A 26,861-nucleotide genomic window follows, 5' to 3' on the forward strand; every position below is an offset into this window, starting at 1 on the left:
TTTTTTCAAGCTTTTCGTCAGCTAGCTCGTTCACTCTCTTGTGTGCACGCGAGAGTGAACGAACGAAGTACTTCTCTTGTCTTTTGGTCCCAAATCAACGTCTTTTGCTCATCTTTCATCCAACTTGCTCCTATACATAAGAGTGCACGTAATGAGTATAATTCACTACAAAAAATCATATAATCGCTCGTAATCACACAAGTTATGAGATGAAAGTACACAGAAAAATATGCATTTTTAGCCGTTTACCAGGCACTTCGTTGGTAGGCACCAGATTGTTGTTTTCGCCATGATGGCTAGACTCAACCCCAACGCTCAAGTGGGCAGACTGAGAGTTTGAAATTTTTTAGGTGACCTGAAATTGAGACTAAAGAACAAGCGCAAAATAGAGTGTGTTATGGAGATTGTATCAAACCACCACTATTATCTTTTGCCCCACGGTGGGCGCCAAACTGTTTACTCTTAAAACGAATAGTAATTAAATTTGTACGCGATTTTAAGGATATGCAGATAGATTCAACATGGATAATCAAGAATATTAAATAAATGAATTAAAGACACAATGAATCAAGTCAGTCGTAACATAATGGCCTAACTTGGACTTGGATTGGGCAATAGTTTCTGCCATCAGCAGGGCCCTTGGCTCAAATTCAATCAAAAACAAAGAACAAAAGTAAAATAAAGAATTTGCAATAGCTAAAAAGCAGAGAAATAAAATTGTAATGCATTGGTATGCGTGTTACAGTGTCTTATTGAAACTTTCTCTTTATATAATAAGAGAGTTTCATCTCTAGTATATTTCTAAAAAAGGTAAAAATCCTCCTTTCTCGTTAATTACTAATCCACTACCGACATCGGGCGAGATCCGCACCGTGATATCCGGTTGGGTACGGGTATCACGGCCATCTGTTAGTGGTGTGCAATCGTTTGCCATGTTTTCCAAAGTCGTGGAGCTCATTCTGGATTCAGGGGGTGTTGCATTATCAGGTCCGATGGCGAGCATTCCGTTTGGGCCTTGCTACAAAAAGTTCCTGGCTTCGATTTCGATCTCATATACTCTTACTCTGTTTGATACACCGGGAAATAGGGTGCGCCCTTAACTCCGATTTCACCCGTATACAGAAGGTATAGGTTTGTTGTATATTAAACAAATGTCATTTGAAAGTTGCCTAGCAAATTAAACTTAAATCATAAGAAGCTCATTGAAAAAAATTCTCAAAGATACTAAAAAGTTAAAGCTAATGTGGTGCATGGCCTATCATAGGTTTCTCAAATGGTTTTAAGGTTTTTTCTTTTGATCATATTCTTGCAAAAGTGCAATCACCACGGGCTTCTAGGGTAGTTTTTTCATCTTTTTTGGTAGTCGATGAGTATTTCTCAAATGAAAAGAACAGATTTGAGCATGTTTCGGACATGTTAAAATCAAAATTTAGGGACGCAAAATTGATTTTGAGAACTACTGTGAAACTTCTACTTAAAGTTCTAAAATTGTGAACTGGCAAGCCCACTTGTCATAATTCACATACCAAATCATGAAGAGCTTGCAACATATGTAGGCTATAGTTAATTTCTCAAAAATTTCAAGTGCACGTGAATCAATTCCTACTTTCAATTTTCACACTCATAACTATAATTCTTCTTAATGCAAAAATAGCAATAACCCTGTAGAAGGCAGACCCTTTCTCCAAAAGCACATATTAGATTTCTGTATTCTATTTCCAATGTTCCAAAAGAATTGTTAGCTCTTTATAATTCACCATGTGGTAAAGTTTGAAAACTTTGAAAAAAGTGGCTATAGTTTATATAAGATATGCAAAAGCGGATATCTAGTGAAAATTCCACACCTATTCATTGTCTTTAAGCTTTGGCATCAGACGTAAAATGGACAATATCAAAACACACTAGCTAAACGGCAAGTGTTTCAGAAGCCATATCGAAATCATAAAAAAAAAAAAAATGAGGATGTAATTGCGAGAGAGAGAGAGAAAGAAGATGCCTTCCCAAAAGGATGTCCTCTGATGTCATACTCTCGTCATTTTTAAAAGAATTTCTTTGTCATCAACTAGAAAATCGCTTTCTCAAAGCTAGTAGTAATTTTGTGAGATAAAATTACTTTCTCTCTCTAGCGGTTAAGTTTGCTTTGAAGGCGCAGGTTAAGCAGAGGTTTGCTAACGTGCTCTATCAACGATGCCGCGCCGGAAACGGCAGGCAGGCAAAGCTCCAACTGCTATGATGAAGGTAGATGGTGATATGAGGGTCATTACTCCACAGTCAGGGGTCCCTCAAGCTATGGAACCACTGCAACTGAGTAATTGGGTAACGACTGGAGAAGGATCAAGCTGCATGCAACAGGAAACGACGATGCCAGTGATGTTACAGAAGGAGGAATCAACTAATGCTACTGTTCGAAGACTGAATTTCCCTGAGGAACAAGCTGTACCAAGTCCGATCAAAGGAAACTCTGAAGCTAAAGGTCCTACTATGGCGGATGTGGTGAAAAACAATCGAGCTCAACATCTAGGTATGCAATTGAAGTTTTTCCCTCCAATCATAAAAAATGGAGTTAAAGTAGTGCAATTAAATGAGATCGAGATGGAGAAACAGAGTAGACAATGGAGAAATGCTTTGATTGGCTATGTATTAGGAGGTATGCCTAGTTTCAAAGAGATGCTACAATTTGTGTATGGAGTTTGGCAATTTGTGTCAACTCCCAGAGTATTCCTTCATGGATACTTCATATTCAAATTTGAATCGGAGGATGATAAGAACTTATTGCTTCAGAATGGACCATATACTTTCAATAGTAGGCCGATGATCTTAAAGGAATGGATACCAGATTTCAAAATGAACAAGGAGCCTATGCGACTTGTTCCACTATGGGTATCATTCGCTAAGCTACCTCTTCAATGCTGGACTGAGGATAATTTGGGCAGATTGGCTAGCTATCTAGGTCGGCCAATATGTACTAATAAATTGACAGCAACAGGAGATAGGATATCATATGCTAGAGTCCTCATTGATATGGACATAACTCAGCAACTTCCAGAGGTGATAACTATTGAAAAATCTGATGGAACCATATGGGAGCAAGATATAGACTAAGAAAAAGAAGCCTAGATTCTGTCAAAACTGTGCACATTTTGGGCATTTCACTGAAAGTTGTGGAAAAGAGGATCAGCAGGAACAAAATGTCCAGCAGAAAGATCAGAAAAAAGGGAAGCAGAAGCCAGCACAGGAGAAGAAGGAATGGAAGGTTAAGCAGATCAAACCAAATATCAAGCCACAAGATCCTATTGCAGTTGAGGAAGATCATAGTTCCCTACCAAAGTGCAAGTTCAAAGAAGTGGAAAGCAGATAGTAGTGTTTCAAGGACAAAGGCAGGGAAATCAGCATGAGGATCAGTGTCACCAGGAGGAAGATTTGGATAGTGATTCAGAGGAAACCCTAGGGCTAAACCAATACTCAGCCTTGAGATGTTATGAAGAAGCAGTTGAAAAGAGAGTAAGTCAGAGACTTGCTAAGAAACAACCTCCATGATTTTTTGTTCCTAGAATATTAGAGGGCTTAATAAAGCCCACAAGCAAAAAGAATTCAAGGACTTTTGCTTGGGAAAAAGATAGATCTGATTGGTTGCCTTGAGTCTAGAGTTAAACAACATAAAGCTGTAAAAGTTATCGGAAAGTTTGGAAATGATTGGGAGTTCTATACAGACTATACTCATGCCCCTAATGGAAGAATATGGGTTGGATGGAGGAGAGCTTCAGTTGCTGTGAATATTAGATATAGTACTGCACAGTTGATTCACTGTTTTATTGAGGATAGACAATCTCAATTCAATTGTGAATTGACATATGTGTATGGTTACAATACTATTGCTGGGAGAAAATCATTGTGGGATCAACTAAGGAACATTAAAGGTTCTATAAATGGACCTTGGATCCTATTGGGAGACTTTAATACTATACTGTTTAGTGATGATAGAGTTAATGGTGTACCAATTCATCCTGCTGAGACTGTGGACTTCCAGAATTGCATCGCAGATTTGGGAGTGGGACAGGTGACTAAAAAAGGGTGGCAGTTTTCCTGGTGCAACCAAAGAGATGAGAATGAAAGGATATATAGTCATATTGATTGGGTGTTTGGTAATGCTGAATGATTACAAACTTATAGTAGTATTGAAGCCAACTATCTGAATCCTGAGTGTTCAGATCACTCTCCCATTGTGATTAACACTGTGATAGCTAAAAAATACCTTAAGAAGCCATTCAGACTGCTAAATGTCCTATTACAACAGGATTCTTTCAAGGCAATTGTTCAGAATGTGTGGCAGCAGAATATTGAGGGGCATTGTATGTATGAAATGTGGCAGAAGTTGAAGCTGGTGGAAGCATAGACTAAACAGCTGAATAAAGAATACTCATCATTAGAAGGCAGGATAATGAATTTGAAGCACAAATTTGGGAAAATTCAAGACAATTTAGCAGAAGATTTGTTTAACAGTAGCCTGATCAATGAAGAGAAAGAGATACTAATAGAGATGGAGAAATGGGGCACTATTCATGAAAGAGTCCTTCGACAGAAATCCAGAGCTACATGGATTTCCTCAGGGGACTCAAACACCAGATTCTTTCATGCTCATATGAAAGCTAGACAGGCAAGGAACAAGATCTCTACTATACAGAATGAACAAGGAGTTCTAATCACGGATCCAAAACTAATTCAGCAAGAATTTCTTCAGTTCTTTAGGAAGCTATTGGGTACTGCTGCTGAGGAGTTGCCTTGTATTGATACAACTATTGCAAGGAATGGCCCATGCTTAACTATTGACCAACAGAAAGATTTGATTAAGCCTATTACTAGAGAGGAGGTAAGTCAAATTGTTCAAAACCTTCCCAATGATAAAGCTCCAGGAATTGATGGCTTCCCAGCTAAGTTCTTTAAAGCAAACTGGAATATTATTGGGGAAGACATAATAACAACAGTTATGCAATTCTTTGAGAATGGCTAGATTTTGAAAGAAATTAACTGTACTACTATAACCCTGGTTCCTAAAGTTCCAACTCCCACCTTGGTTAAAGATTTTAGACCAATAGCTTGTTGTTCAACTATATACAAGACTATTGCTAAAATATTAACTGAAAGGTTGAAGACAGTGGTGGATATGATAGTAGGTCCATCTCAGTCAGCTTTTATTGAAGGAAGGAGTATACTAGACAATGTCATAGTAGCTCATGAATTGGTGAAAGGATATTCTAGAAAAGGGGTGTCACCTAGATGTATGGTAAAGATTGACATTAGAAAAGCCTATGATTCAGTGGAGTGGAACTTTTTACAGATGGTGTTGCTTGAATTTGGTTTTCCTGTGAAGATGGTAAATTGGATAATGACTTGTGTTTCAATTGTCAGTTATGCCTTGTTGATCAATGGAGGACTGACTACCAGATTCCAAGCAAAAAAAGGGCTCAGACAAGGGGACCCAATGTCACCCTACTTGTTTGTATTGGCAATGGAGAACTTGAACAGAACCTTGAAGTAGTTGAATGCTAATCCTGACTTTAACTATCACCCCAGACGTTCAAAGCTCAACCTAATTCATATATGTTTTGCAGAAGATCTGTTATTATGTTGCAGGGCAGACAAAATTTCAATCCAGTTGATGCTGCATGCTTTTAATCATTTTTCTGAAGTGTCTGGGCTTAAAGCCAATATGGAGAAGAGTTCATTGTATATGGCACGGGTGCCTAATGAATTCAAACACCAGATTATACAAGAGATGGGATTTGCTACTGATGAAATTCCATTCAGGTACCTAGGTGTCCCTTTATCTTCAAGGAAGCTTACAGTTAATCAGTGTCTAGCCCTAGTAGAGAAGATGATTACAAGAGTTAGATGTTGGTCAACCAAACTATTATCATACAGTGGAAGGTTGCAACTAATAAAAAGTATCATGTTCGAGATGCAGACATAGTGGGCTCAGATCTTCTTGCTGCCTAAGAAGATCATCAATATGGTGACCAGTATAAGTAGAATATTTCTTTGGACAGGTACAAATGAGGTGTCTAGAAAAGCTCTAGTTGCTTGGGAGAAACTATGCATGCCTAGAGCAGTTGGAGGCCTGAACATACTTGATTTCTACAGATGGAATAAGTCAGCAATTCGCAAACTGTTGTGGGCTGTCAACCAGAAGAAAGACAGTCTATGGGTGAAATGGATTCACTGTTTTTACATAAAGCAGAAGACTATATCAGATTGTCCTATTCCTAAACAAGCAAGCTGGCTAGTTAGGAAAATATTGGAGGCAAGAAAATGGTTAGAGAATTATGGGAATCCTGCAACAATCCTAAGAAGCTGTGAATCACAAGGGAAGTTCAGCATCAAGAAAGCATACAAATTTTTTACTCCACAGTTTCAGAAAGTAGAATGGAAGAAAGCAGTACTAATACAAAGCATTATTCCCAGGCATCAATTTATCTTATGGCTAGCAATACAAAATAGATTGGCTACTGTGGACAGGCTAGAGAGATGGGGAACCCAAGTTGACAAAAGGTGTGTACTGTGCACAACTGGAAGAGATGAAACATTGGAGCATATGTTATTTAAATGTACTTACTCACAACATATGTGGAGTTCTTAATTGGGCTGACTAGGCATACAGAGAAGGATAGGGAACTGGCAGGAAGAAGTGCAATGGGTGGCAAGCAAAGTTAGCACCAGACCATGGACATACATATTGGGATTCCTCTTTGCAGCTACAGTCTATCATATATGGGGTGAAAGAAATGCTAGACGGTTTCAATTGAAGAAGCAAGAAGTCAGAGAGAGAACAAGAGATATAGCCATACAGTTACATATTAAAGGTCAAAATAATGGTAAATGGAAAAGTGTATTAGATAGGTTGAATTGGTACCCAGTCTAGGCAAGTATAGAAATGGTTGTAAATATTGAGAAACTAACTCAATAGTCCAAATGAGTTAGATGCATGTAAAGTCATTACTTGGTGAAATAAAAATTTTATTTTAACCAAAAAAAAAATGCTAGTAAAGTAACAGCAATAATCTACATCAGCTTGTATCTCTTCTCGTGGACTCCAGTAACTCCCATTTGTATCTCTATGATCGTGTGAAGTGGCATCTGGAATTTTAGTAGAGCATTAAAAGTCTGATGCAATACGAGACCAGGAAAGCAAATAGCTTAGCGATATATTAATAATGATGAGCCGTTGCTAGAAAACTCGGTTTCACCGAGCAAAATGGACCAGGGAAATGAATAACCACAAAATATAATCAAGAGACGATTCCAGTTCAAAAGCTTAGGATACTTTCCACATTGGTATCAATGATGAGAATGGTACAATTATCAGCTAGCCCTTAGGGGGCGTTGGATAGGATGTATTAAGGAAAATAATACATGTATTAGCTTTGATATTATTATTTCCTTCTTTGGTAGTGTTTTTCAAACCATGTATAATTAAAACAAGTATTCAATACTATTCTTATACGTATCAAACCGGATTTTTAATACATGGATAAGCATGTGAAACACCCTATGCAATGCATGGTATTTCTAATATACCAAACCGAACAATCAATAAACAATGATCCCAACATAATTAATCACAGAATTACTAGTCCCAACATTAGTAATACATCCTATTCAGTATTATTATTATACACCCTACCAAATGACTCCTTAGTATTAAACATTTCACGATCTTGGAAAGGGAAAAAAAAGCTAAGGGTAGATTTATGTTCAAGATTTCTGTTAAAATCCTATCAGTTCCTTAGCTACCATTCACTTAAAAACAGAGGCGTATCTAAGAGTTTGAGAAAATAGGTGCACCATTACGAAGAGGTGAGTCCATGATCTACATTTAATGGGTTTAATATTTAGGTTCTTACCATGAATTCATTAGTCATTACACTTTTGAAATTCTAGGTTTTTTTTTTAATTGTAATTTTAATAGTTCCTTCACATATGTATCCATCTCCGTATCAATAATATCGGGATCGGTTGAACCTATTCATGGTATGCTACATCCTCCACCATAGCAGCTAACTTTTTTATAGACCTTCGATTTATTTTTACAAAATATAACGGTGATGACAAAAGAAAAATACAGATTTCAATGTGTCAGAGAAAAGAGTAAACCAAACAAAGAAAGAAAAAGAAAAAAAGTACTTTAAAAACTCACGAGGGGATATAAGATATGTTCATCCCCACAGGTGGATCCAATTCTAAAAAAAGAAAGGAAAAACTAATAAGATAGACTTGAGAATTTGAACCTCCAAATTCAATTCTAGAAAAAGAAAGGAAAAAATATAAGATAGACGTGGAATTTGGAACCCCGACTTTCACTTGTAAAAGTGCACCCAATACTCATTGTACCATAGAACTCTTTAAGCTTGGGTGCACACATATATATTTAACTAATTTTGAAAAAATATAACATTGTTATACATGATTTAAGGAGAAGAGCATGGGATTCAGGTGAACCCATACCCCTCCCCTTGGGTACACCCCTGCTTAAAAAACACTAAGGTGTAGTTTTTCTATATGGGAAGGGTTAACTAACCATATTCAGCATCTTTCATTTATGTTTCTGAAAACAATTATATATGACATTAACACTACACTTTTAACTACCAAAAAGAGCAAGGATGTAAACAGATATACATCCATGTTCTTTTTGGTAACAAATTAACAATCATATTCATTAATTGCTTCACATGGAAATGCAACATAGAAGTAGTTACTGTATTATTAAAGGAATTACCTCTATATGTGGAATTTCGTTCAAAGGCCTATCAGCAAAATAAGCATACAAAGCCCTCAATACCGCCTACAAGAAAACTTAGAATGAAACATGTTACTGGTTCCAGCAAATGCGGTACCCGCACACTGCAGAGGAAAACATTTCATGTTATTGAAACTTTTGCCACCTGATGTGATATCACTACCACGGGTGCTCTCTGCCTTTCAAGCTCTATAATCACTGGCTCCAACCTGCAGCATGTTGAATCTCAATAGAATGCAATTGTGAGTTCTAAAGTTTGTTTAACTGAAAGCATTCTGACAATAAACCTCTGTATGACATCAAGGTAAGACTCGCCTCGGGGGTATCTATACCTCAGCTTGTCATTTTTACGTGACCTGTAAATTGTAATAAGTAAAAAGGAAGAAAATGACATAAATAGTATCACTACAAGAGAATGGACTCGACTCATCCCCCAACATTTCCACTCAAAATATAGAAACAGACAACTTCAACAGTGAATATGAAGAGGAAGAGCGGACCACAAAAATGAGTACCCTATAAGAGCAAAGGAAACTTGCTCTCACAAGACCAATCGACAGAGGATTAACTTTTAACTAAGAAAATGAGATTACACCACAGTCAGATCAATAATGGCGACCATCTTCTCCTGCTAGTACAAAACCTGCTTCATTATTTACTGTTTTCAGCAGAGAAGTGATAAAGATGCTCATAGGTAACACCCGGCCCTCATTCTCTCCACTGTTTTTGGTTCTTCTCTTTATGGAGTATTCTAAAGATGTGAGACAGACTCGGTAGCACAAAACTGACTCTATAGAGAGTTATTCTTGAACCAAAACTTGAACATAAGCCACAGTTGCAAAATAATGGCAACTATTTCCGTCTTGCTGGTACGAATCTGCGTCACAGTTTAATTGCCTTGCAGCAGAGAAGAGATACAGATGACTCATAGGTGATATTTCCCAGTATAATCTACCTTCTTCGTTCTGTTTCTTCCACTTTTCCACTTAAATTCCTTTAAACTGGTAGTTGAGGTTTTTAAGTATTATCCCATATTAACCATTGGCTTAAGTAGTGTTCACTCACTCTCACTAGACCACAAGTAACATGAGAAATCAGAAAAGTTTATATTTACTCGAGCAATGGCCTGTCAGAGGTGTGTAATTTTTGTCAATAAGTGAGTGACAAGATACTACAACCTCCCAAGCCAATCACAATATTAATATCTTTGATTTGCAAGTCAAACACGAAGGCCTTCAAATTAAACAGCTCCGCTAAAATGCTTGATCTTTGTACAAGATCTTAGGTGGTTAGAACTTCAGTGTCATCTTTGGAATAAACTGGTAGCAGTACTATTTCCTTCTCAGTATGTGTTTCGAGTTTGTTGACTGTCTCAACAAAATCATGAACATTCGAACTGCTGATTACCTTCGTTTTTCATAGAGAATGGGGAAGAATGCATCATACAAGGTTAAGAATAGTTGTGGCATACTCGTATTCTTCAGGCATATTTTTCTTTATTTCCTCATAAGTCATTCCATCACATACACCAGCATTGATTTCATCAAGGGCTCGCCATTGTATCTGCAAAGGAGTGCGGGGACATAATAAAACAGAATCATCTGAGGTTAATGTTGGGATGGAAAGACTCAAATGATAGCTAACCTTGGGGAATCCAGCAATTGGACTAGCTGTCAAAACTGTTCTTTGCAGTGTGCTGGTCCATATCTAGGCCAATGAAAAAATAAAGGAGAGCATATTATACAAATTCTCTAGCAATAGAATTAAATTTAAGCTATCTAGCAATTTTTTTGCAGAGTAGCACTACCAGGTACCCTCAGGAACGTGATATTTTGTGCTGAGAGAGAACCACCCACCATATATATATATATCAAGGTGAAATGAAACTGATCGTCACTCCTATGCTTTATCAATTGTTTTAATGTTTAGAATGACAAACATTCTCCCAGCCTCGCCTCTTATTGCAAGATGCCCCATAGTAAAAAAGTAGGGCAATCTCAACTTTATACATTTCGACAAATGCATAGATCAAAATCAAAAAGAAAAAGAAAAAATTTATGCAATTAACCATCAATTGGTACAACTTACAGAAGCAGCCTTTTCATTTTTCAGTCGTTTTTCAACAAATTTGGCAAGCTTCTTCGCATAGACCTCCCCAGCTTCACTGTTAGAGTAGTTTGTCAGTGATATAAGCAAACATATGATAAAAGAGTCTAAAGTTCATGACTTGACAAGAAAGAATCAAACTGAGATTCGGAAGAAGATCGAATGCATTAGTAAAAAACTTGCACCAAATTGCTAGAAACAGCAGCAAATGATCTCCAACAACTACCTAAACCTTCGAGGCCTGGAGGAAGTTGGGACTCTACACTTAATACACACGTAACTCCTTAGTACCAATATAAATGAAAATTGAAAACACCAATAAGAGTCTCCTATCCTATCTTAAACCTTAGTGTCAACAAATGACTGATATCTTCAGCCGATGAAATGCTTCGAAGTTTTACAATACCATGTATGAACTTAAAAGGTCACACAGGAAGATGGTAAATTGAATTTTCTATGTCCAAAGCCATGGAGTGCATTTTTTTATGCCTAGAATCCAAATTACTCATACCAGAGGAATTATCATGTGTCATATAGATGAATTCTCGTTTCAGATGACAAATCCAGCACAAAAGGAGGTATAAATGAGAAAGTCACGTTTCAAGACTCTGCCGGAGATTCTGAACCAGTAATGGTTTTTGAAACATTGTGGTTATATGGAAGGATTTAGTTTAGAGTACCCGACTTCTATTATTCTTCGTAATTCTGTTTTCTAAACCTTGAAGTTTATTATGCCACCAATGGTTTTTGCTTTTACTCTCCCTCTGCCGCCACCCCCACCCCCCTCAAGTAAACAGAGCAAATAAGATAATATACAAAAACATTTCGGGGTTTGGGGCAGGGGTGGGGTTTTGTGGGGATGGGGTGGGGGGGGAATATTCTCAAGTACATTAAGAAAGCAAAACAGAAGTTAATGGGTGAAGTCACAGTGGCAGCAGGTCATTTATCGAATGAAATACAACAACAAACCCAGTCTAATCCCACAAGTAGAGTCCGGGAAAGGTAGTATGTACGCAAACCTTACTCCTATCCCTCCAAGAAGGCAGAGAGACTGTTTTCAGAAGACTCTCGGCTTAGGATAGGTAAAATGAAGGGCAACAACAACAAGCATACCAATTAGAAAACCGAAGCAAAAATACAAAATTAAATACACTAGGTACTGCAATCAGAAAGCCGACACGAAAGCAATAACAACTAATCACAGAAGTCAAGGGATACGAGAATACACAAATAACACTAAATCACGTACTAAAGCTACTGTTACCGACAAGGACAACGCTCGACTACCTGTCCTAACCCTCTATCATAATTTCCAACCTCTACACCTTCCTATCCATGGTCATGTCCTTAGTAAGCTGAAGCAACGTCATATCTTGCCTATCACCTCTCCCAATACTTCTCCGGCCTGCCTTTACCTCTCCTTAGGCCCTTCAGGGCCAACCTCTCACACTTCCTCACCGGTGCATTCGTGCCTCTCCTCTTCACATGCTCGAACGAATCTTGTTCTCCAGAGGGCCACGCCCACCTTGTCCTGAATAACTTCATTTCTCATTCTATCTACTCTGGTATGCACGCACATGCATCTCAACAACCTCATTTCAGTCATCTTCATCTTTTGGACATGGAAGTTCTTGACTGGCCAACACTCTGCCTCATACAACATAGTCGGTCTGACCACTGCTCTGTAGAACTTACCTTTAAGTTTTGGTCGCACATTCTTATCACACAAAACACCGGGAGCGAGCCTCCATTTCATCCATGCAACCCCAATACAATGTGTAACATCCTCATCGATTTCTCCATTCCCTTGTATAACTGACCTAAGGTATTTAAAACTCTCTCCTTGGTATGACTTGTGAATCAAGCCTCACGTCTTTGTCCACTACCTGGGTTGCACCACTGAACTTACACTCCAAGTATTCTGTCTTGGTCCTACTCAAGTTGAAACCTTTAGACTCCAGAGTGTTCCTCCAAACCTCTAACCTCTCATTAACACCGCCTCGTGTCTCATCAATCAGAACAACGTCATCTGCAAATAACATGCACCACGGCACTTCCCCTTGTATGTGACACGTCAATGCGTCGATCGTCGAGGCAAAAAGAAATGGACTGAGGGCTGACTCCTGGTGTAACCCCATCATAACTGGGAAGTGTTCCGAGTCCCCTCCCACGGTCCTCACTCGATATTGAATGAAATAGGTAAGTCAAATTAAAGGTCAACAATTTGCTTTCGTACCATTGCAGATTGTAAAATGGTACATATTTACCATCTGATATCTCAAATAAAAAGTAAATAGGATTATGCAAGGTAAGGGAAAAAAACTAGCATCTTTGGTGTTTCTAGAGAGACCTTAATACAGTGTCACCACCAATTCTGCCTCTAACATTGTCTAGGCTCTCTCCATGCCTTGTAAGCAAAATTGGACGAGGCGTAAGATGTGTATTGACCTGCATATCAGATAAGTCTATAATGGGATTCAACAAAATTCTAAAACAAAGCGAATTATTTAGCGAAAAAAAGAATCTCTAGATCAGGCAAACCACCATACGCAAAATTGCAACTTTAATGCTGAACTTTAGAAAACTATCTTTTCTTCCTTGCCTTCTCAGGATAACAAGAGGCCGCATTACATACAGAAAAAATAAGTATACGTTCCTCACCTGATATAAAGATTTCATACCATGTAACTGGCAGTAATAAGGAAGCTAAGTTTCATTGACAAGTCTGTACTGAACATTAATCACTTACATCAAAAGTCGCAAGGATATTTGGAGTCATACTGAACGCTTTACTTTAAAAAGTGTCTCTTACAAAGATGTCAACTACAAGAACAGATCTTGAATATTTAAGACCTAAATGATAGATCCATTTGGTTTAATTATCTATTGATGCACATTTATCTGCAGCCTCTGCAAGTTCCTTTTTGTATTCTGTCCACCGAGGAGGTCCACAATGGAGATCCATAGCAATGTTAAATAGAAATATTTCATGGCCAACAAAACTTAATCAACAAAATCAAAAGATGCCTGAAGAGAGAACAGAAGGTTGGAAGAGAACAGAATACACTTTGTAGAAGAAGCAGCAACTTACCAAGAAGAAGACAATCCGCCCAGGTAGATAGCCACTGATATTATTCACCTGTGAAACGAGAAGAGATCCTTCAAAATCATGTCACTTTATAAAAAGTTCCTACAGAAGTTTCTACAGGCCACTTATCCTGAAAAAAGGGATTTCCTAGAGAATTCATTTATTCCCTCACAGTCGCTTAAGCTAAGCCTCACACACACAGATGCATTTACTGAAGTAATCAAGTCAACATGAAGAAATCAAATAGTTTGAATTGTGTGTAATCAAATTCGGAATTCCTTAGACATAGAATGCAGCATTTGGGACCACATTTCTTCAACCTTTTGAAGCGTTCTTTGCTTAACGATACAGATGAACCACAAAGTCTATGATTATGAGAAAAGGTCACTTACTTGTATTTGTCCCCCATGGCCACTAACCATATCAATCATTTTGATATAAGATCCTTCCTCTACAGGCTCATAAACCTTGAAAAACAAAGAAACAACGTAATATTATTCTAAAGTGAATATTGCAAATAGAACGAAAACAACCATACTAATTATGATCAAGAATATCACTTTTTCATAATTATCAAGGCGACTCTTGAAGTCTCTGTAACCAGCTTCAAAATCAGGCCTGTTGAAAAAATGCCACTAGTGTATGAGTATTTTTCACTAACATACGAAAAACAAAGTGATAAGAATTGTACACTTCGGCATAGTCCGGGCTCTGTTGAACTTTTAGACGTATATTTCTTTCTATTATATTAGGATCATTGCAAATTGTTTCCAAGAAAATAATCTGCAAGTAGAAAAACAACAGGCATCAGGAGAGGATATTACAATCAGATAGAAGTCTAAAACTTCCATATATAAAGATTCATTAAAACCAACAAACAAATATCAACATACAAAGCAAATCAACCAATAAATATCACCATACAAAGTAAAATTTTCCTGTGGCTTGTCTCCAGCCAGTAGTAGAATAAAGTTAACATATCGAAGAAAAGAGAAACACATAAGATAATTCACGGCAATGTTAAAAGAACAGCTTTTGCAGCGCAGCAACAACAGCAACATAACCAGTGTAATCCCACAAGAGGGGCCTGGGGAGGGTAGTGCATACGCAGACCTTACCCCTATCTTGTGATGGTATGATAATAATGTTAAAAGAAAAGCTTTTGCAGCGCATAAGCATTAAATTACTGAGATCATAAGAATTCTAGCAATTCCTTGGGATGGCTACAATGCAGAGCTTTATTGGCAAGGAATTAAAAAGACACCCATGAAGCTTGAGAGAGACTTCATATTTCTCTAGAAATCCTGCTGACTAAACAAAAGAAGGCAACTAACTCCTCTCAAATGAGCAGTAAGAACACATTGATTTCATAGCTATGAGGACTCGGATATTATCCCACCAACCCAACTTGCAACCCCATATATAAAATAGGACCTTGTATTTACTGAGGAAGATACTGCAAATAACAAAAGTTATGATTTATCCATCACGGGAACTTAACAATTTCTGCCTTCGCACTCAGTACTACTACATATTAAATACAGTATAATCTTCTACAAAGGTAACTTTGAGAAAGTTACTAAAATCTACCTTGCATTTTCCCTCAGCCATTTCCGTAAGCATATTCCTTCTTCCCCTTGTGCTATTTGTGGCATCAAATATTCCTACCTGCATGATGTACATACAAGCTCAAATTGTGATGCTAGAGAAGTACAAGTGGAGGTCATGTTTTCTACAACAATGGAGGCTTATTGACCTCACAAAGGTGCCAATGGATTTGGAGAATTGGACCACGGATTTAAAATGCATACACTAATTAGACTTAGTCCAATTGAGGCCCAAGAATCTCAAGAAATTGAAGAAGTCCAAGAATCCATTCAAGATTGGGATTTCTTTTCCTTAAAGATTAGGATTTCTTAATTCTTGTTTTAGTAGGATTATATTTATAGTTCTAGTCAAACTAGGATTGTTAGTTGGTATTCAATTCCTACTAGAATTCTTTTTCTTATTTTAGTTAGGATAGGTTTTTCTTAACCTTATTCTTATTCTAGTTTAATTAGGACTAGTTTTCCTTAGCCTTATCAATTTTACTCATTGTAAGACCTATTTAAAGGGCTCAATATGCTGAAAATAAATATTGGTGATTAGTAATTCTATAAAGTAAGGCCTATTTCCTTAGCCTTATCAATAAAGTAATTCTAAGCTCTTGCTTCAAAAACATGATTTCTCGTTTGTTTATTTCTTCTTCCTTTATTCAACGCTTCTTGCAATCTTGCGGGATTGAAAAACGAGTGGGTAAGGTTGTTTTCATCTTACATTCTTCTCACGTGAGCTTGAAGAACGCTGTCGCTAGTTTTGTGTAAAACTTTAGCGGCTTTTGTTTTCTCTCTTCTTTGTGCTTGAGAGATGCAAAACCTTGAACGTACATCAATTTGGTATTAGAGCACAGGTTACAGGTCCGAATTGTTGAATTGCTATCTTGTTCATCATGTCGCCAGACAAGAAAATAACAAGCTGGGGATCCTTTTCAATTGATGAACAACTTCAGATTGAAAGATTAAGAACTACCGCTCTCGAACGAAACAATGAAGAAATTAAAGTGCAGCTAGATAGCTTTAAAGTGCAACTAGATGACTTGAGGAAATCAATGCAGAATCTGACTGAATTGGTTGAAGGTTTGGTGATTCAATACCAGCCACCAAATCCGCCACAACGCCTACAACCTCCACCACCACCAAGACACAATATACCAGTGCTGCCGCCACGTCTTCCACTTCGAGATCCACCAATTCAATCGCGTAGAGGGGGACACATTGAGCAAGCGGAAGAAGCTATAGCTGACCACGGCATAAGAGTACAGAGGCACCATGTTCACAATGATAAAACTCATAATCGGAATACTCTGATAATCAAGGTAGTGAAGAGTATGACTCTGACGAAGTTCAGTATCAACATGATAGAAGGAGACATCAGAGAAGACCACACAATAATAATCGAGAGAGGAATCAATGTGATGATATGAAGCTTGACATTCTGGAGTATGATGGCAAATCTCAAGGTGATGAATTCATTGATTGGCTTATAACTATTGAGTGTGTTTTTGATTATAAAGAATATTCTGATGAGAAAAAGGTCAAGCTTGTTGCATCGCTATGGTAGGAAAACCTCAAAAGGGAGCGAGAGCTTGAAGGAAAACACGAATTTACACTTGGGAGCGAATGAAATGAGAATTGTGCAAATAGTTCTTGCAAGAGACATATGAAGAAGATTCTTACTTGAAGTTTCATTCTTTTAGACAAGGAACTTTATCCGTGGATGAATACACAAGAGAATTTGAAATCTTAGGCTCAAGAGTGACATTAAGGAAAAACCAGCTCGCCTAATTCTCGTTATTTGACTGGATTAAATAAGCCTATTGCGAATGTGATATGATTGCAGCCCCATTGGAATTTTAGAGATGTTGTCAAACTAGCCAAGGTCGTAGAGACACAACATAGGGAAGCCAAAGCCACATTTTCATCAATTACCATCAAAAGCCGAACACTTCCAACCATGGGAGTACTAGTTTGAGCTCTACAAAGCCACAATCATCTACAATAAAACCAAGTATCCAGAAATTGAAGGAAGCCCATGACTTCTGAAACTATTTTTAAAAAGAAATGCCATAAATGCGGAGGACTTGGGCATATACAAGTTGATTGTCCTCACGGTTAGTTAGTTAGTTAGTCGTAAAGTAAATAAGCATAGTCCTACATGAAATAGGAGTAGTGTAGGTATTGTTTATTGTTACACTTATTATAGTTAATACACATGAATAATATATTTTCTTATGCTTTCTCATATGGTATCAGAGCAACTAGTGAGATCCCCATTGTGGGGTAACCAGCGAGTCCGGGACAGTTACCGTGCCTTTTTTCCAATGAATTTCAGGCTGTTTTTGTTTTTTATGAAAAATAACACCACCAACAGGAACAGAATTCTCAGGCGAGCAAACCCCAGAAAATCACACCGGCAGAACAACAGCAACATGCTCTCACGCGCTTGTAGAACTTCTGAGCCGGCGGCGCGTCAGACCCACGCACCGGTGCGTGACCATTGTTCCGGCCACTTTTTGGAAAAGTTTCTTCATGACAGTCTCATCGTCTAGTAATTCCGACCAGGCCCATACTGTTTTCTTTTAATTCCGAGCAGTTTGAGATTTCTTCGGTGACTACATTGATTTTCCAGCAGCTACAGTAATTTTTCCGGCATATACAATGTCTCTTTCATCTGTTTCGAGTTTCAATTGATTTATGTTATTTGGTGATAATTTTATAGACCTCTCTTCAATCCAATGTTGTCTTTGGGAGTTGGTCTAAAAACACGGGCTCTAGCAGTTCTTGTGTTATGATTACCTCAAAACCTTTAATGGGAAGTTCAACCTACCTAGCTTGGGCTTCTTCTGTCGAGTTGAGTCGTAAAGGTCAAGGTGTTCAAGATCATTTAATCAAAAAGTCTAGCGAAATAGATGAAATGGCCAAAGCACTTTGGGAAAGATCGATGCTCAGTTATGTAGTATTCTGTATTGATTCCAAGTCGATGCCCTTGTTTCGTCCAATCCAGAAATGTTATTTGGTTTGGGAAAAAGCTCGCACTTTATACACTAATGACATATCTCGTTTCTATGATGTGATATCGCGGATGACAAACTTAGAGAAACAAGAATTAGGTATGTCTACTTACTTGGGACAAGTACAGGCAGTTATGGAGAAATTTGAGAAGCTGATACCAGTTTTTGCTAGTGTTGAAAAGCAACAAGAGCAGCGACAGAAGATGTTTCTAGTTCTTACCCTCGCTGGACTTCCTAATGATCTTGATTCAGTACATGACCAGATTTTGGCTAGTCCGACTGTCCACATAGTTGATGAATTATTCTCTCGATTACTTTGCCTCGTTACAGCACCAAGTCATCCAGTGATATCATCACAGACACTTGACTCTTCTGTTTTCGCATCCGAGATAGTGGACAATCGGGCATCTCAAACTATGAAGAATAGCCGAGGAGGAAGTCGTTTTGGAAGATCTAGACTCAAGTGTTCTTATTGTCACAAACTTGGACACACTCGTGAAGTATGCTATTCTTTACATGGTCGACCATCCCAAAATGCATGCTTATATTGCTCAAACCGAGACTACAGGTAACTAAGGATTTTCTTTATCTGAAGGAGAATATAATGAGTTCCTTCAATATCGAGCAAGTAAGCAGACATCTCCACGAGTAGCCTCAGTTGCTCAGACTGATACTTCTGTTACTGGTCATTCTTTTGCTTGTGTTTCCCAGTCTAGTACTCTTGCACCATAGATCACGGACACAAGCGCTTCTGATCATATCTCGGGTAATAAATCACTTTTGTCGAATAATGTATATTCATAGTCTCTTCCCACTGTTACTTTAGCCAATGGGTGTCAAACTAAGGCAAAAGAAGTTGGACAAGCTAATCCCCTATCTTCTGTCACTCTAGATTCCGTTATTTATCCTGGTTGTCCTTTTAGTCTTGCATCTATTAGTCATTTGACTCGTGCCCTCCATTGTGGTATATATTTTATTGATGATTCTTTTATTATGCAGGACTGCAATACGGGACAGACGATTGGCACAGGGCATGAATCAGAAGGCCTTTACTACCTTAACTCACTCAATCCCTCCACAGCATGTCTAGTTACAGATCCTCCAGATCTAATTCACAGACGTTTAGGACAATCGAGTTTATCCAAGCTTCAAAAGATGGTGTCTAGTTTGTCTACATTAGATTGTGAGTCGTGTCAGCTTGGAAAATATACCCGAGCCTCCTTTCCACGTAGTGTTGAGAGTCATGCAGAGTCTGTTTTCTCTTTAGTTCATTCTGATATATAGGGTCCTAGCAGAGTCAGTTCAACCTTGGGATTTCGTTATTTTGTTAGGTTTATTGATGATTATTCAAGATGTACTTGGCTTTTCTTAATGAAAGATCGTTCTGAGTTGTTTTCTATATTCCAGAATTTTTGTGCTAAAATCAAAAATCAATTTGGTGTTTCTATTCGCACTTTTCACAATGATAATGCCTTAGAATATTTATCTTCTAAGTTTCATCAGTTTATGACTTCTCAAGGTAACCAATCTGGGTCTTGGCCACCTACTTTGGAAGATGATCAAGTGCTCCTCCTTCTTCTGAAAATATGAGTTAGCTACAACCAAATCGAAGGCTTTAGTGAAATCCAATAGTGAGGTTCCTCCTTCATTTCTAACTCCCAAACTGAAACCGCCATGCACTTTGTCGTAACTCCTAGAAGGTGTTGTAAAAGATTGGTGATAATGCTTATCGCTTGGAGCTTCCCGATGACTTTGAGATATCACCTATCTTCAATGTAGTAGATCTTGCTCCCTACTATTCCTATAACTCGAAGGCGGCTCCTTTTCAACTAAGGGAGAATGATGAACATACAAGCTCAAATCGTGGTGCTAGAGAAGCACAAATAGAGGCCATGTTTTCTACAACAATGGAGACTTATTAGGCTCACGAAGATGCCAATTGATTTGGAAAATTGAGCCACGAATTTAAAATAGTTACACTAATTAGACCTAGTCCAATTAAGGCTCAAGAATCTTAAGAAATTGCAGAAGTCCAAGAATCCATTCAAGATTAGGATTTCTTTTCCTTCAAGTTTAGGATTTCGTTTCCTTAAAAATTAGGAGTTCTTAATTCTTGTTTTAGTAGGATTATATTTATAGTTCTAGTCAAACTAGGATTGTTCATTGGTATTCCATTCATACTAGAGTTCTTTTTCCTATTTAGTTAGGATAGGTTTTTCTTAGCCTTATTCTTATTCCTATTTAATTAGGATTAGTTTTCCTTAACCTTATCTGTTTTACTCATTGTAAAGCCTATTTAAAGGGCTCAATATGCTGAAAATAAACATTGGTGATTAGTTTTTCTAAGCTCTTGCATCAAAAATGTGTGCTCGTTTATTTATTTCTTCTTCCTTTATTCAACACTTCTTGCAATCTTACGGGATTGAAGAATGAGTGGGTAAGGTTCTTTTCATCTTACATTCTTCTCGCGTGAGTTTGAAGAACGCTTTCACTAGTTTTATGAAAAACTTTAGGGGGCACTTCCGTTTTCTCTCTTCTTTATGCTTGAGAGGTGTAAAACCTTGAAAGTACATCATTGCATTTCAACCGATATAAACATTGACAAATTAGAAGAAAATGGTGTTCCACAAAAATCATATAAGACTTACCTGACCTCCTTCTTGCATCCATACTATCATGTCTTCCATTGCAAGGGCTGCTACCTAGTAGCATGTGATTGATTAAAACTATTTGCAACAGAAAAAGTTAATTCAATGAATAAACTGAGTATAACGTAACCATAATAAATGTTGGTAATAAGCTAAAATATACTTTCCAAATATCAGCCTTGGAAGGTTGGTCGGATTACAAACTCTTAACATGGCTACAAGCACAAGAACAGAAATTGAAGGTACCGAGTGAAACCGATATTTCTCCAGGTATTAACAGAAGCTATAAATCTAAAGGCCTATGGCTATTCATATCAAATGTAACTCTAGAAAAATAACTCCGATGAGTTTAAATGAAATATATTCCTTTTTAAAAACCTTACAACATAAATATAACACCAACCCAAATATCCCAAAAGCAAGACAATTGGACAAATGGTACAAAATAATAGTAGGACTGCTTATCGTCGGTTTAGTTTTGAATGTTATCGGTTCGGTTTATGGGTTATCGGTTTATAAACATACTAAATCAATAACCAAACCAATAAGATATCGGTTGTCGGTAGTGGTCGTTAATGGTTCGGTTATTGGGTTAACCCAAATGGGCTGGAAGCTTATATTTTTTAAACGCCTGCAATAGAATATATTACACCCCTATTTGAAGTGCCGCATGTTATATTGGTATCATCAAGACCTGCACTGTAGGACAATATCTAAAAGTAACTTTTATACGGACCACGAAAAGAAACAAAGACAAATATTGTTAAGAATGTATCCGCGTTATCTACACCCCAAAAGGAGAAACGGCATTAAGAGAGCAACATGCCATGAGTTGGAAAGTTAGATCATAACGAAACAAGAACAGCAGCATCCAGTGACAGTGCAATACACACAGGGAACAACAGTACACGCTGAAGAACAATTAAGTAAAGCTAGTCAAAGGTCCAAAACACCATGTTCAGAAGATTCAAGATACTAATTCATTATCCTTCTAATACGGAGAAAAGCATACTTCCAACTAAATAATGAAAAGGATTACAAGTTCAACACAGCTCCATTTAGCAGTCACTAGTTTTGCCAAAGTCTACGAAATTCTACACAAAACATATCCATAATCTCACCTTTTCCGCCAAAGCTTTTGCAAAATGCCCTAAGTGGATAACCAGGGTAAAAGGGTAAATTTAACATACCTTATTGAGTTACCGGTTAAACCATTAAGGAAATTTAAAAAAAAAAACGTTAACTGAACTGATAAGCCAATAGCATAAAATACAAAACCATTTTCAAACCATTAAACCAATAACGCGATACCGATAAACCAGCAACACTTTTTCTATCCAATTAATGGAAGCTGATTAATGATGGAGAAGAAAAGGGCAATTCTTCTGCATACTATATGCCAGAAGATGATTCCATCAACTATTCCAGTTCACTGGCAAGCTAGAGTGGCAACCCTTTAAGATGATTTCAGGCTTCTAGTAGATGAAAATAAATACATAATTAAGCATGAATCTTTTTTGTGGGAGAAAACTAAAAAGATTGTATCTTAGAGACATTACCTCATTACGCGCCTCCATGCCTTCTGGATTGTCACCCCGGAAGAAATCAGCAGACTGCGTCAAAAGGATGTACAAAAAAAAACAAATGTTCACAAGGTTAGTTTTGATTAATACATATACAAACTTCCGAGGGGAAGAAGTTTCAATACGTGATCTCCACAACTTATGGACTCACTTCATGTTAGATAGTTACGTAAAAAAGTGCAGTCCCACAATGTTGCGCGGACTCTCACAAAATATTGCCACACCTGTGTCAGATCCTTTAAAAACACACTACTTTTAGAGGATCCGACAACGTAGGTCCCACATGGAATAAGAGTAGAGAGTAGCTATTGTGTATTGTTATAAATAGGGGTTCTTGTTTTTTTTTTTGATAGGTAATAATAGGGGTTCTTGTTATAGTTAATATAACATCAATAATATAATTTTCCGTGTACTACTTCTCTTAGAGCGTGAGTGAGACAATCCGAGAAAGTCAAACAGCTGGCGTGCGTCAAATTTTGGCGACTTTCTAGGTTTAATTGGCACATGACGTGAATCACAAGGCCTTTACTACATTGACTCACTCAATCCTTCCCCAGCATGTCCAGTTACAGATCCTCCAGACCAAATTCACAAACGTTTAGGACATCCGAGTTTATCGGAGCTTCAAAAGATGGTGCCTAGTTTATCTAGTTTGTCTATATTAAGTAGTTAGTCGTGTATAAGTGTCCCACATCGGGAAGTAGATAAATATTATTATGTACTCACTGTATATAAATAGGGTTGTACGACACTTTAATTAATTAATAAATAATATTATTTTCTCCCGTTCTTTCTCACATGGTATCAGAGCAATCGTGACAGATTTATCGCTGTGCATAAATTCCAACGACTCCGGGAAGAAAAATCAGTTAACCGGAGGTCTTTTTCCGGCAAACACAGGAAATATACCCGAGCCACCTTTTCGCGTATTGTTGAGAGTCGTGCAGAGTCTGTTTTTTCTTTAGTTTATTCTGCATATGGGGTCCTACCAAATGACGAACTGTAACTTTTAACACCATAAATTAGGAGAAAAAGTTCAATTCAGATAATAAAACTACCTGATTAGTTCCGTGCTTTAGTCTCCGATACTGTCACACAAAAGGAAGAGATTGTTACTTTTTTTACAAATTCGCGAGAGATTGCAGAATATCTTAAATCATGACTTACCTTCCCAACATTAAAGTGCTTGGTGTCATGACCTAACCATCGAAGATACCTAGTAAGTTTAGCAGCAGTAAAAGTTTTGCCACGAGCCGGCAAGCCTACCTGCATGAATACAAGTCTTAAGATACTGCTTACTCCTCTACTAGAGTTGCACAGGACAGCTATTATATACGGTATAGTTCCACAAAGAAAATGTAAAATAAAAGCACAAGCATTGGGAACCAAAGCTGACAAAATGGATACCAGGACGATTGCAAGATGTCTGTCTTCCTTTGGTCCAAGCATTTGATCGGATATAGCTGCAGCTGCAACAGCTCCTGCAGCTGCCGGCATCATATTCTAAGAATTAACAGTGAATAATAGATCAGATGTGTAAAAGTAACATATCTAGAATGACATTTTATGACACTATTCATTGCTGTTCTTTATTAGATAGCTACAGACCTTGGTATCTGAGTCAGGCTTCGTATCAAGAGTGAAGGTGCTTGTACTGGGTGATTTAACTAGTCTAGGAGACCCCACACCCCTATCTACAAGGAGTCCCCTGTGGCTATCTTGCTTTTGCAATGATGAAGAATTTACCATAGACTTGGATTCAACCACGCCAGAACTTGAAGGAACTCTAGCTGGATCTGGGATTATTACTTCCATATCCTGAATGATACCAAGACAGCAGAATTCAAAACTAACATGACTTCTCAAACAACAAGCTATAATGTTGAAGTCAAATGATAACATAGACGGAACAAAGAAGACCAAAAGGTAAGCAAACTAAGTTGCCTAGACATTGAGCACGCAGATGGATGTCAGGCAGCCAATGCAGTCCCTTTAATTCAAAACAATGGCAAAAAACTAAAATGTGCATGTATAATTGGTCATGAAATTGTACACGCATAAATGGTTTAACTTTTCTTCATACAAGAATTTTGGTGGGATAAGATGATTAGCTAGACTGCCATTGAATATCTTCTGGGAGACAATGATGATCACTATCCCATACAAACTAAATCCTAGACCAAACTCACAGTAATAGTAATGACTGCTAATTATAGAATGCCAGAAAGAGAATTCAGGACTATTAGTAAACCTCTTAATATCAATATGTAACTATGTTATGGAGTATATTCCGTGTAATAAGCATGGAGTGCAAAGAACAGAATCTCAAGTCTTACAATCAAATGAAATCACAAATAAGAAACAAAGGCAACAAGAAAACCTTTACTGCAGCAGGTCGATCATTTGGAGCATGACCATCTTTTGAGGGACTGGACATGCTGGTAGATCCATCAGTCCCTGAAAATACCTTGGTGCGATTTAGTGACCTAGGAGTTGCTGTCAAGTTAGCCGCATAAACCAAAGCAGAGGTTGCTGGAGCAGGGACAACATAGTGTTCTAGATCGAGCTCTAGACTCGCTGATGAGCCATTCTGCCCAGAAAGAATGTTTAAAATGTGATGGAATGTCATGAAGTTACGTGGAACTCATATCACCCTGTTAACGATTAACAGATAACAAGCCTCCTAAGCAATATTCATGATTTACCATTTTTGAAGCAAGAAAGGTGAACAACTCCATGACAGTCAAGAACAGAAAATGATAGCACTTATGAGCACTGATGGTTATAACAGTTTTAATCCCAAGACCAAACACTATATTTGACTAGTTATAGCTAAAATCATTCTATTTACATGCCTTCAAATATGTGCATAAAGCGTAGTCGAGTTGCTTTTTTTGTCGTGATAAGTAGCATAATTGACTTGGTTAGTCATCAACTACCTTTAGTTTTTGCAATACTGCAGTTTACCAACCTCAAATCAAAGCATGGTAGTATGATAAAGCAAAAAACACCTAAATTCCAACGAGACTATTTAAATATTCATTGATGGAGAGACTATCCAAAGGCTTCTAGCTTAAAAGGTTAAGAAAGAAGCATGGGTAATGCACCTCAACTTACCTCGGGGCCCGTATCGGCTGTAGAGTTCATACTAACATCTGGTATACCTCGAACAGTAGAAGGCTTACGGTATTCCTGAAAGGCTCTCCAGCTTGCTGCAAGATCAAATGGTGAAACTCTATCTGCTTTAATGAACACTCTATATTCAATAATCTCCTCGTCATCCAACCTAAAAATTGCTGAACGCACATCTCCTTGCAATGTTCCACCAGTTAGATGACGAGTGGGACCTTCCTCCACTGTACAGGGGGCGTTATTGTATTTTGGCTTCAAGAGGAAATTGAAGTCTAATGTCTCTACATAATTCTCAAACCAAAAAATATAAATTGATTTGATTCCACGAATTCAACAACTTAGAGGAAATGCGAAACAATAAAATGCAAAGAGGAGCGAACCGTGATTAGGAGGAACCACGAAACTCAATTCCCACATAGAAGTTGATTCCCGTTCCAAAGGAAGCTGATGATTAAATTTTGAATTGCATAATTAGCTATAAGAAAGAAGATAGAAACATAGAAATGAGGTAGGAGATGAATTACAGCTTTGGAAGAATCCCAAGAGCCAATGAGAGGGACAGAGCCATAGATGTGAGGGACGAGTTCGCCTTTGAGCTTGAAATTTTCCATTTTGAGAGAGACGTAGAGTTGTCCTCCGCCTTGGTCATCCTTGCTGCCATGGGAGCTGGTATCCGGGTTCTTGGATGAACCAGTCCCCATTTAATTTATCTGAAGAGATAGATGCAGTGATCTGTCGAGAATAGTTATAAGAGATACGGAAAAAGTGTCTTGGTTTTTCCTGTCTCGATAAGAATGAAGTTATGGAGAGGGAGATGAATAAAGAGGACTGCGTTTGCTTTTACCATATTGCGTACATGTCCATTCTAATGCGGGGTGCTACGACTTCACACATATGACCT

The 26,861-nt window shown here is 37.8% G+C and overlaps 1 protein-coding gene across 8 annotated transcripts; it reads right to left on the reverse strand.

Annotated features, from left to right (window-relative positions):
• LOC107763053 (6-phosphofructo-2-kinase/fructose-2,6-bisphosphatase) lies at positions 1-26,861 on the reverse strand. Of its 8 annotated transcripts, XR_012695504.1 has the most exons (24): positions 26,485-26,861; positions 26,341-26,404; positions 25,946-26,241; positions 25,209-25,418; positions 24,437-24,646; positions 24,236-24,331; positions 23,996-24,094; positions 23,887-23,916; positions 22,805-22,858; positions 21,246-21,299; positions 15,579-15,656; positions 14,680-14,771; positions 14,549-14,606; positions 14,381-14,455; positions 13,992-14,039; positions 13,251-13,348; positions 10,883-10,958; positions 10,439-10,501; positions 10,266-10,357; positions 9,082-9,150; positions 8,940-9,003; positions 8,774-8,839; positions 250-367; positions 1-130 (listed from the first exon to the last, which is right to left on the reverse strand). XR_012695504.1 is itself a non-coding variant. In XM_016581471.2 (23 exons), the coding sequence occupies exons 1-23, from the start codon at positions 26,659-26,661 to the stop codon at positions 1,155-1,157; spliced, it is 2,184 nt and encodes a 727-aa protein (XP_016436957.1). In that variant the 5' UTR covers positions 26,662-26,861; the 3' UTR covers positions 1,023-1,154. The 8 variants fall into 8 exon arrangements, 4 of the variants coding, with proteins under 4 accessions (XP_016436957.1, XP_016436956.1, XP_075078972.1 ...); XM_016581471.2 differs by lacking the exons at positions 1-130; positions 250-367 and adding an exon at positions 1,023-1,169; XR_001642943.2 differs by lacking the exons at positions 1-130; positions 250-367 and adding an exon at positions 6,865-7,131 and having other exon boundaries at positions 9,110-9,150.

This window comes from Nicotiana tabacum, chromosome 10 (assembly GCF_000715075.1).
Source record: "Nicotiana tabacum cultivar K326 chromosome 10, ASM71507v2, whole genome shotgun sequence".
Taxonomy (NCBI): Eukaryota; Viridiplantae; Streptophyta; class Magnoliopsida; order Solanales; family Solanaceae; genus Nicotiana; species Nicotiana tabacum.

What these genes read in the sequence shown, in the direction of transcription:
- LOC107763053 (XM_016581470.2), bottom strand. Translation starts at nt 26,661, where the DNA reads ATGGGGACTGGTTCATCCAAGAACCCGGATACCAGCTCCCATGGCAGC. An exon ending in GACATCTTGCAATCGTCCTG is followed by an intron (nt 24,095 to 24,235) that starts GTATCCATTTTG and finishes GTATTCATGCAG; the next exon opens with GTAGGCTTGCCGGCTCGTGG. An exon ending in TACCTTGATGTCATACAGAG is followed by an intron (nt 9,004 to 9,081) that starts GTTTATTGTCAG and finishes AACATGCTGCAG; the next exon opens with GTTGGAGCCAGTGATTATAG.